This window comes from Neoarius graeffei, chromosome 15 (assembly GCF_027579695.1).
Source record: "Neoarius graeffei isolate fNeoGra1 chromosome 15, fNeoGra1.pri, whole genome shotgun sequence".
Classification (NCBI taxonomy): Eukaryota; Metazoa; Chordata; class Actinopteri; order Siluriformes; family Ariidae; genus Neoarius; species Neoarius graeffei.
In genome coordinates this window covers 42532250-42544460 of record NC_083583.1, presented here as the reverse complement: position 1 = coordinate 42544460, position 12211 = coordinate 42532250, and the positions used below count along the sequence as shown (strand labels likewise).

General features: G+C 40.4%; 1 protein-coding gene across 5 annotated transcripts in view; it reads left to right on the top strand.

Moving 5' to 3' along the window:
* Nucleotides 1–12211, top strand: part of pip5k1ca (phosphatidylinositol-4-phosphate 5-kinase, type I, gamma a) — a 93006-nt gene that overhangs the window by 46003 nt on the left and 34792 nt on the right. For all 5 annotated transcript variants that reach the window (XR_009656689.1, XM_060941360.1, XM_060941359.1 and 2 more), the window contains exons 4-7: nucleotides 1134–1264; nucleotides 2240–2357; nucleotides 8268–8420; nucleotides 11870–12169. Coding sequence is in view for 4 of the 5 variants with exons in the window: in XM_060941360.1 (XP_060797343.1) it covers nucleotides 1134–1264; nucleotides 2240–2357; nucleotides 8268–8420; nucleotides 11870–12169 (702 nt within the window). In the remaining variant the exon portion in view is untranslated. The remainder of the gene's footprint in view (nucleotides 1–1133; nucleotides 1265–2239; nucleotides 2358–8267; nucleotides 8421–11869; nucleotides 12170–12211) is intronic.

The window sequence follows — 12211 nt, the reverse complement described above, 5'->3', positions numbered from 1 at the left end:
ATCACTGTATGGGCTCAGGAACACTTCAGAAAACCATCGTCTGTGAAAACACTTCATTATTGCATACACAAATACAAGTTAAAACCAGATATAAACAATATCCAGAAACACTGCTGCCTTCTTTGGGCCCGAGCTCTTTTACGATGGACTGAGGTGAAGTGGAAAACTGTTGCATGGTCTTAAGAATTGAAATTTAAAATTCTTTTCTGAAGTCATGGACACCACATCCTCCAGGCTAAAGAGGAAAGGGACCACCCGGCTTGTTATCAGTGCACAGTTCAAAAGCAGCATCTGTGATGGTGTAAGGGTGTATTAGTGCACATGACATGGGTAGCTTGTACATCTGGGAAGGCATCATTAATGCTGAATGATATATACATGTCTCAGAGCAATATGCTGCCATCCAGACAAAATCTTTTTCAGGGAAGGCCTTCCTCCTTTCAGCAAGACAATGCCAAACTGCTTTCTGCACATGTTAAAACTGCATGGCTCCGTAGTAAAAGAGTCCAGGTGTTAAACTGGCCTGCCTGCAGTCCAGACCTGTCTCCCATTTAAAACATTTGGCGCATTATGAAGCGCAAAGTATGAAAAAGGAGACCCCGAACTGTTGAGCAGCTGAAATTGTATATCCGGCAAGAATGGAACATTTCACTTTCAAAACTACAGCAATTGGTCTCTTCAGTTCCCAAACGTTTACAGCGTGTTGTAAAAAGTAGAGGTGATGCAACACAGTGGTAAACATGCCCCTGTCCCAACTTTTTTTTTAAATGTGTTACTGGCATCAAATTCAAAATGAGCATATGTTTTTCAAAAACAGTAAAATATCTGTTTCAACATTTGATTTGTCATCATATTATTTTCAATGAAATATAGGGTTTCCATGAAGTGCAAATCACCACATTCTGTTTTATTTACGTGTTACACAGCGTCCCAACTTTCTTGGAATTGGGGCTGTGTTTTATCCATAGTATTCAAGCACAGGTGTTACTACAACGGCAAATAGTTTAAATAGTTGGCGTTTTCATTTTCCTTCTTAAGTGACCAGTGATGATTCATGGGTCTTGGCTGTTTTTTTTTTTTTCCATCACTTTAGGTTGTGACTATGATCACCTCTGACTCTCTTTCTTCCACAGACTACATCATCAGCACTAAAAGGAGCCATCCAGCTTGGCATCGGCTACACGGTGGGAAATCTGAGCTCCAAGCCCGAGAGGGACGTGCTCATGCAGGACTTCTACGTAGTGGAGAGCATTTTCTTCCCCAGGCACAGACATGTTTCTAAATAAAATTAAATTAAGTTAAATTAAATTTTAATTATTTGGGGTTTTTTTTGCTTGTTTAAATCCCAGGCCTATGTCCTTTTGTGGACAATAGCTATTCACCAGTAAAGAATCAGGTTCACTTCACATTTCACAGGTTCTAGTGAAAATACAGCATGCTACTGTATAGTAAGAGTTGGCGCTGAGTACCCCCAAACTCTTCAGAAGCCCTACATTCTCACAAAAGAAAGAAGACGTGGAATGAAAAATAAGGGCAGAAAAGGAAAATAAACACCCACAAATTGCAACTACACATACAACACAATCTATCTCCCATTCTATCGAATGAAAGACAGGCGAATAAACCAAATTAATGACCGGCAGACACACGGACACATACACAGCCCAGACAGACAAACACCAACTGAAACAGATGGACAGAGACAGAGGCACTGACACCAACACTCACAAAACGATGCGGCAGATAGACAAAGAGCTTCAGGTAGAGACAGAGACAAAAAGAGAGAGACAGATGAAGACAGAGAAAGGCATGGAGATGGACAGAGAGAAAGAAACAGATGGAGACGGACACAAAAAGACATACACAGAAACCTTAATATGAGGTGGTGATTCTTTTTACTTCTGCATAGAAAAGGAGAGAGTAAAAATTGAGCATGGCATTAATTCACCTGCAATGTCAGTCCCCTCCACCTACTTTCAGAAGGGACTGTATGTAACATTAATACTAATTAACAAGCAGCCACTCACAGATGATTTTAGAAAATGTAACGGGCTTGATTAACTTCAGCAGTTTTTGTTAAATATCTTTAAAAATATGATGGATATTACTGCTGTGCAACTAAAAGTAACTTATTCCAGCTAATCCACAGGGTACTGTTCCTATTGTTGGTTCATTTAAAACTTTCAACAGATGCTTCTGTTAAATATAGTAAATGTATTTTTTTGTATTTATATTTCAGCGAGGGGAGCAACCTGACACCAGCCCACCACTTTCCAGACTTCCGCTTCAAGACATATGCTCCTGTGGCTTTTCGTTATTTCAGGGAGCTGTTTGGGATTCGTCCTGATGACTATCTGGTGAGAACTGAGAGATTTGTGTAGCCAGATCACTCTGTACAATAGGAACACCTCAACATGCCACTGAATTAAGCTGTAAAAAATTATTTGAGAATTTGGGTGGTTCATGTCAGTTACACACTTTGTTAAATAACAATACACATTTATTATCCACTTATTATTAGTCTTAGGTTGTTATGGAGCGGCCATCATGCAACTCCCTATGAATGAGTTGTTGCTGTAGACACTGATAATGTATTAAATGAACGCGCTATAATTAAACAATATTGCATGAGAAAGAGCCCACAGGGCAAGTGCCAAAGGTAATTACAGTCATGCTAAGGCTCAGTATAACTGCATGCGCGCGTGTGTGTGTGTGTGTGTGTGTGTGTGTGTGTGTGTGTGTGAGAGATATTACTTTTATACAACAGTTCTATAAACAAGAAACTAATATACAACCCCAAATCAGAAAAAATTGGGATAGATGTTGAAATTGCAATTAAAACTGAAAACAATGATTTGTAAATAATCTTTGACCTGTATTGCACTCAAAACAGCAGCACGTTATTTTGGTGTTTTACCTCATGAATGTTTGTTTGTTTCCTCAAAATAAACACATTTCAATTTTGATTTTTGCATCTCATTTCAGAAAAAGTTGTGATGGTAAAGCATTTACCACTTTGTAATGTTGCCATTCGTTCTCACAGCATTTAAAAGATGTTTATGGACTGAAGACACCAAGTGATGAAGTGTTTCAGGTGTTATTTTGTCCCATTCTTCCTGCAAACAGGTCTTAAGGTGTGCAGCAGTATGGCGTCGTTGTTGTCATATTTTTGTTTCAAAATTCACCACACATTCTCTATTAGGGACAGAGGGGACAGACGCCCTCTTCTTCCACAGCCATGCCTTTGTAACGTGTGCAGAATGTGGCTTTGCACTGTCTTGTTGAAATATCCCTGGAAAAGATGTCGCCTTGAAGGCAGCACATGTTGCTCCAAAATCTCAGGTGTACTTTTCTGCATTAAAGGAACAGTCCACCGTACTTCCATAATGAAATATCCTCTTACCTGAATTGAGACGAGCTGCTCCGTACCTCTCCGAGCTTTGCGCGACCTCCCAGTCGAGCTCCGTATCAATGCGCTGTCGAAGCGCGCAGAAGGTGTTAGTACGCCTGTCATTATAGTGCGGACTTTCCATAGCATAGAAAATCGCTACGTTTCAATTTGTGTAACTGAACTTGTTTCATATCACTGGTCATATAAACCTATGTAAACAGGAAAAACGCGGAAGAGTTTGGTCGCATCTAACTACAGCCCCAAAAAATACCATTGGCCATGCTGAGCCTAGCTACATTGCTAACAGGAGTGACAGCACGTCTGACTGCGTCTGACTGACTGGGAGGTCGCGCAAAGCTCGGAGAGGTACGGAGCAGCTCGTCTCAATTCAGATAAGAGCATATTTCATTATGGAAGTACGATGGACTGTTCCTTTAATGCTGCCATCACAGAAGTGTAAGTTACCTTTGCCAAGTTCACTGACATGACCCCATACCATGGCAGACCCTGATTTTTTGACTCATTGCTGGAAACAGTCTGGGTGGTCCTTTTTGTCTTTGGTCTGGAGCACATGGCGTCCACTTCTTCCAAAAAAATACCTGGAATACTGATTCGTCTGACCACAATACATGTTTCCATTGTGTGGTGGTCCATCCCAGGTGCCTCCGAACCCAGAGAAGTTGATGGCGCTTCTGGACACAGTTAACATAAGCGGTCCTTATTGCACAGTAAAGTTTTAACTGGTGGATGTGACGCCCTATTGTAGTGCTTGACAAAGGTTTGCCAAAGTAATCCTGAGCCCATGTGGTTATATCAGCTATAGATGAATGACGGTTCTTGATGCCGTTTGAGGGATCAGAGATCATGGGTGTTCAGCTTAGGCTTGTGCCCTTGCCCTCTATGCACCGGAATTCCTCCAGATTCCTTGAATTATTGAATGATATTATGCACCATAGAGGGTGATGTATCCAAATTCCTTCCTATCTTTCTTTGAGGAACATTGTTTTTCAGCATTTCAATAAATTTCTCACGCATTTGTTGACAAATTGGAGATCCTCAGCCCATCTTTGCTCCTCAAAGATTAAACCTTTCCTGAATATGGATTTTGTACTAAATCATGATTAAAATCACCTGTTTCAAATCACATCATTATTTAATTGTCTTACCTCATTACTAGCCCTAAATTGCCCCTGTCCCAACTTTTTGTTTTTTTGGAATATGTTGCAGGCCTGAAATGCAGGAATGGATGTATATTAACAAATGAAATGAAGTTGACCAGACAAAACCTGAAATATACAGTGGGGCAAAAAAGTATTTAGTCAGTCACCAATTGTGCAAGTTCTCCCACTTAAAAAGATGAGAGAGGCCTGTAATTTTCATCATAGGTATACCTCAACTATGAGAGACAAAATGAGAAAAAAAATCCAGAAAATCACATTGTCTGATTTTTAAAGAATTTATTTGCAAATTATGGTGGAAAATAAGTATTTGGTCAATAACAAAAGTTCATATCAATACTTTGTTATATACCCTTTGTTGGCAATGACAGAGGTCAAACGTTTTCTGTAAGTCTTCACAAGGTTTTCACACATTGTTGCTGGTATTTTGGCCCATTCCTCCATGCAGATCTCCTCTAGAGCAGTGATGTTTTGGGGCTGTCACTGGGCAACACTGACTTTCAACTCCCTCCAAAGATTTTCTATGGGGTTGAGATCTGGAGACTGGCTAGGCCACTCCAGGACCTTGAAATGCTTCTTACAAGCCACTCCTTCGTTGCCCGGGCAGTGTGTTTGGGATCATTGTCATGCTGAAAGACCCAGCCACGTTTCATCTTCAATGCCCTTGCTGATGGAAGGAGGTTTTCACTCAAAATCTCACGATACATGGCCCCATTCATTCTTTCCTTTACACGGATCAGTCGTCCTGGTCCCTTTGCAGAAAAACAGCCCCAAAGCATGATGTTTTCACCCCCATGCTTCACAGTAGGTATGGTGTTCTTTGGATGCAACTCAGCATTCTTTCTCCTCCAAACACAACAAGTTGAGTTTTTCGCAAAAAGTTCTATTTTGGTTTCATCTGACCATATGACATTCTCCCAATCCTCTTCTGGATCATCCAAATACTCTCTAGCAAACTTCAGACGGGCCTGGACATGTACTGGCTTAAGCAAGGGGACACATCTGGCACTGCAGGATTTGAGTCCCTGGCGGCGTAGTGTGTTACTGATGGTAGCCTTTGTTACTTTGGTCCCAGCTCTCTGCAGGTCATTCACTAGGTCCCCCCGTGTGGTTCTGGGATTTTTGCTCACCGCTCTTGTGATCATTTTGACCCCACGGGGTGAGATCTTGTGTAGAGCCCCAGATCGAGGGAGATTATCAGTGGTCTTGTATGTCTTCCATTTTCTAATAATTGCTCCCACAGTTGATTTCTTCACACCAAGCTGCTTACCTATTGCAGATTCAGTCTTCCCAGCCTGGTGCAGGTCTACAATTTTGTTTCTGGTGTCCTTTGACAGCTCTTTGGTCTTGGCCATAGTGGAGTTTGGAGTGTGACTGTTTGAGGTTGTGGACAGGTGTCTTTTATATTGATAATGAGTTCAAACAGGTGCCATTAATACAGGTAATGAGTGGAGGACAGAGGAGCCTCTTAAAGAAGTTGTTACAGGTCTGTGAGAGCCAGAAATCTTGCTTGTTTGTAGGTGACCAAATACTTATTTTACCGAGGAATTTACCAATTAATTCATTAAAAATCCTACAGTGTGATTTCCTGGATTCTTTCCCCCCATTCTGTCTCTCATAGTTGAAGTGTACCTATGATGAAAATTACAGGCCTCTTTCATCTTTTTAAGTGGGAGAACTTGCACAATTGGTGGCTGACTAAATACTTTTTTGCCCCACTGTATTTGGTTCATAATGTCTGCAATGAAATCCAAATCAAAGTACATTTAGAAATCACTGGCTTTTTCCCCCCTTCCCATTTTCCATACCATCCCAACTGTTTCTGATTTTGATGTTGTAGAATACGTGACATTTCAGACACAAAATGGCCAAATATTCTGTTTATTTTTGCTCTGCTAGCAGAAATGGATTCCAAAGAAGTGATACTTTATAGCAAGCACACTGGCTAGCTCACATTGATTTGTACAGTCATATTAAAGGTGTCTTCGGTGAAATTTGTGTCCCCTTCTTCCTTTTTAACATCATCTGATGAGCTGTCAGATTTTAAGTCAAAAGTTATATTCATGAAAATTTGCCATGTCCACTGATGTCACTAACACTACTGTAATAAGTGTTTGAAATTAGGAAGTGGAATTTTATGTGATGATTACAGACAAGTGGAGTGATGCACACATCTCCGTGCGGTTCTAATAAATATCAGCACCCTTGGAATGCCGCTCAACCAATCAAATTAGTGGCCTGGAACTAACTATTGTATAAATATTGTATGTGTATAGGTGATTTAATTTGTGATTTCAGTTACAGCCAAAACTGCTGTCAGAGCTGCTATTTTAGAAACATAATCAACGCCTTCATCAGAATTGAGAATTCAGCAGCACTGTGATATAAACAGATGTAGCACGGCAATATGTATAAATTGTACATACATGACCTACATGATGCGTATTTGTTGCCATTCCTTATTAGAGGTTGAGAAAAGCTGAACAGACCATTTGTGCCCACAAGATAAAAATATAAATCAGCATTATCAGCTTGGTGCTGGTGTAGTGTGAACTGGGGTTTGCATTTCTGCTGGCCGTGTTCATATTTCATTGTTTGCCTTTTTTTCTTCCTTTTTTTCTTCCTTCCCCCAGTTTTGGAAATAATTAGTGGGGCATTAGAGAAGTGTGTGTGTGTGTGTGTGTGTGTGTGTGTGTGTGTGTGTGTGTGTGTGTGTGTGTGTGTGTGTATTTTTTTAAGGGTGTGTGATGTCCATGTGTGAAACATGCCTGTGTGCATGGAGTATGTGTATGTTCATATAATGGGTCAGTGTTTGTCTAATAGATTTGTGTGTGAGGTGTCTATTTTTGTGTGAAATGTGTTGGAATATGTGTGTAAAGGGTGTGTGTGTGTGTGTGTAATATGTTGAAGTTTGTGTGTGTAATGTCTATGTGTTTATTGGTTGTGCGTGAAATATGTCTGTGTTCCGTGTGTGTGTATGTGATGGGTGTGTATGAAGTGTGTGCATGAATGAAATTGTGTGTGTGTGTGAAATATGTCTGTGTTGAAATATGTCTGTGTTCTGTGTGTGTGTATGTGATGGATGTGTATGAAGTGTGTGCATGAATGAAATTGTGTGTGTGTGTGTGTGTGTGTGTTTGTGTGTGTGTGTGTGTGTGTGTGTGTGTGTGTGTGTGTGTGTGTGTGTGAAATGTTTGCGTTTGATGTGCGAAACATCTTTGAACTTTGTGTGTGATGCAGTATATCTTTTTGAAATGCATGTGTGTTTGCATGTATGTGTGTGAGTGTGAAACATGTGTTTGTGTGTAAAGTATGTCTATGTATGAGAAGTGTGTGTGTGTGTGTGTGTTAAGTTTTAAAGCCTCGCTCTGGGTGATTTGTTTCTCCCACTCAGTGACTCATTTGAAGACCATGTGCCAGACATCACGCTGAGAACTTCTGATTCATTTTCTCTCATTTTTCCCTTTATCTTTTATCTAGGAGTGCAAGCTGACACTGAATGTGCCCTTATTTCACCTCTGTTTATGAACTTATTGTCTGTTGTCTACTGTTAAAACTAAAAACAGTCAGCTAGTAATTTATTTGCACCAAACAAAATGTTATTGCCCTAAGGATATTTATTCATGCCTTTGTTCCATATTTTTGTCTATATGTATCTCAGACCAGTAGTTTTGGTTTTCTTTGTTTGTCCTCTGCAGTACTCTCTATGTAACGAGCCTCTGATTGAGTTATCGAACCCAGGAGCCAGCGGTTCTGTGTTCTATGTTACCAAGGATGACGAGTTCATCATTAAAACCGTCATGCACAAGGAGGCGGAGTTCCTACAGAAGCTTCTCCCTGGATATTACATGGTGAGCTTCCTGAATGTCCAGCATTTTTTTTTAAAGATTTTTTGGGGGGGCTTTTTTCACCTTTACTGGATAGGACAGTGTAGAGACAGGAAATGAGTGGGAGAGAGAGGCAGGGAGGGATCAGGAAATGACCTCGGGTCGGAATCGAACCCGGATTCCCGGATTTATGGTATGGCGCCTTATCCACCTAAGCCACGACGCCCCCACGTCCAGCGTTTTTTATTTTTCCTTCAGGGTACTCTTTGATATTGCACTATTTCTGAAGGCGGAGGTTACTGAGGTGCAGCAACATTGTTACAGAATCTCAACCCTTGCTTCAAAATGTCATCGGACAGGTTAGTCAGTGAAAATGAGCTGTTTTAATTTTAAAACGTAAATATCATTGTTAATGGGCTTCTTAAGTAAAAGCTCAGTAATGATTTTACTATCATTTATCATGCAGTGCTCTCAGTAAAGCTGTTTTAGTACTGTTGTTGTTTTGTGTTGTTTTTCATTCAAAAACATTGCTGCTATTTTCAGAACGTCATCTTGCCTATTTTTACCACTTGCTTTTTTCCTTGAGGCGATACATGTACCCATTAGCTGAATAATAAAATTAGCAGGCACCATTAACATAGAAATAGCATTTTTATTTCAATCCTTCCCGTGTTTCTGCATTTAAGCAGTTAGCAGGCATTCACATGCCAGGAGCACTGCTTATGAAGGTGTATGGGAAGTGGGATGAATTGATGGCTGTGGCTCAGCTCTCTGGAGGATGCAAGCTGTTGGCTGATGATAAAGTAAAACCAATACTGGTCCCTTTATAGACCACATGACTCGGCATGAATTAGTCACGATTCTGGCAACAAGTTCTGGCCACACATTTTTTTTCTGCTTTTCAGCTCATAAGACACTTGATTCAACACAGTATTATAGTACTTGAGTGATATGAAGCATTTTAATACTGATAAAGTTTAAAGAGAAGAGGTTTTATATGGTCCAGAGTCAAGCAAATGCCAACAGTTTTTGACTTGATTGTCATTTAAACACAGTATGAAACAATATAAATTAGCACTGCAAAAAAATGTATTCAAATCACAATTCCTTCTTCAATGCAATTTAAAACAGGAACAGTACTGATTTCTGCAACACTTGCACTTGGGTAACCTTTATGTTAAACACAGCACCTCTCTTATGTCTTGTTGGATGTGACACCTGAGCATAAACATTGTACCGCATGAACTCTCACACACCTCTGACATGGCAAAGCTCCAAAGTAAAAAGGGGAGAAACAACATTAGAAAGATGTGAGCCTGCTTGTGGGGAGAGGGAGCAAATTTGTCCCAAGCACATGTTAAACATAATGTACTGAATATTAAATTCCCAGTTGCTAAATGAATGAATGTAGCATGAGAGTCCTGGCTGAACATGCAGTCTCGCTCAGAACTTGCCAGTGATGCATTACATATTGAGTGCATTTATCACTACCAGTGATTTTCACCCATGATTATCTCAGAACAACAGAAACATTGACACAATTAATTATTTAGCCAGCCATTAATCAGGAGCCTGTACTAAGTATTTTAGTAGGACCTGATGTGGTTTGTAGTTTGTGGGAGTGGTGTTTTGTCAATTAGCAGCATGATAGCATTTCTTCTCATGGTTACAGTGGTGCTTGAAAGTTTGTGAACCCTTTAGAATTTTCAATATTTCTGCATAAATATGACCTAAAACAACATCAGATTTTCGTACAAGTCCTAAAAGTAGATAAAGAGAACCCAGTTAAACAAATGAGACAAAAATATTCTACTTGGTCATGTATTTATTGAGGAAAATGATCCAATATTACATATCTGTGAGTGCCAAAAGTACGTGCACCTTTGCTTTCAGTATCTGGTGTGACCCCCTTGTGCAGCAATAACTGCAACTAAACGTTTCCAGTAACTGTTGATCAGTCCTGCACACCGGCTTGGAGGAATTTTAGCCCATTCTTCCGTACAGAACAGTTTCAACTCTGGGATGCTGGTGGGTTTCCTCACATAAACTGCTCGCTTCAGGTCCTTCCACAACATTTCAATTGGATTAAGGTCAGGACTTTGACTTGGCCATTCCAAAACATTAAGTTTATTCTTCTGTAACCATTCTTTGGTAGAACGACTTGTGTGCTTAGGGTCGTTGTCTTGCTGCATGACCCACCTTCTCTTGAGATTCAGTTCACGGACAGATGTCCTGACATTTTCCTTTACAATTCGCTGGTATAATTCAGAATTCATTGTTCCATCAATGATGGCAAGCCATCCTGGCCCAGATGCAGCAAAACAGGCCCAAACCATGACACTACCACCACCATGGTTCACAGATGGGATAAGGTTCTTATGCTGGAATGCAGTGTTTTCCTTTCTCCAAACATAGCGCTTCTCATTTAAACCAAAAAGTTCTATTTTGGTCTCATCCATCCACAAAGCATTCTTCCAATAGCCTTCTGGCTTGTCCACGTGATCTTTAGCAAACTGCAGACGAGCAGCAATGTTCTTTTTGGAGAGCAGTGGCTTTCTCCTTGCAACTCTGCCATGCACACCATTGTTGTTCAGTGTTCTCCTGATGGTGGACTCATGAACATTAACATTAACCAATGTGAGAGAGGCCTTCAGTTGCTTAGAAGTTACCCTGGGGTCCTTTGTGACCTCGCCGATTATTACACGCCTTGCTCTTGGAGTGATCTTTGTTGGTTGACCACTCCTGGGGAGGGTAACAATGGCCTTGAATTTCTTCCATTTGTACACAATCTGTCTGACTGTGGATTGGTGGAGTCCAAACTCTTTAGAGATGGTTTTGTAACCTTTTCCAGCCTGATGAGCATCAACAACGCTTTTTCTGAGGTCCTCAGAAATCTCCTTTGTTTGTGCCATGATACACTTCCACAAACATGTGTTGTGAAGATCAGACTTTGATAGATCCCTGTTCTTTAAATAAAACAGGGTGCCCACTCACACCTGATTGTCATCCCACTGATTGAAAACACCTGACTCTAATTTCACCTTCAAATTAACTGCTAATCCTAGAGGTTCACATACTTTTGCCACTCACAGATATGTAATATTAGATCATTTTCTTCAATAAATAAATGACCAAGTATAATATTTTTGTCTCATTTGTTTAACTGGGTTCTCTTTATCTACTCTTAGGATTTGTGTGAAAATCTGATGATGTTTTAGGTCGTATTTATGCAGAAATATAGGAAATTCTAAAGGGTTCACAAACTTTCAAGCACCACTGTACATTCAACATGCAAGCATTGATATAGCTATTGATTCTATCCAAGTTTCAGTACAATAGAGATGTTTTGATAAAAGGGGCTGACAGGTGGGCATTAAATAATCAGAAGCAAGTATTTTCTGTGGCCACGGTATACATACGTATGTGTAATGCATATTTGTAATCTGATAGTTTTTTTTTTCCCCCTCCTACAGAACCTTAACCAGAACCCTCGGACATTACTGCCCAAGTTTTTCGGGTTGTACTGTGTGCAGTCCGGAGGAAAGAACATCCGGGTGGTGGTAATGAACAACATCCTGCCCAGGGTGGTACATATGCACCTTAAATACGACCTCAAGGGCTCCACATACAAGCGCCGGGCCTCCAAAAAAGAGCGAGAGAAGGCAAAGCCAACATTTAAAGACCTCGACTTCATGCAGGACATTCCTGAGGGCCTGATGCTGGACACTGACACTTACAGCGCCCTGGTAAAGACACTTCAGAGAGACTGCTTGGTGAGGGCTTGTTGTGTTTTTTTTTTTCTTTTGTTTATTTTA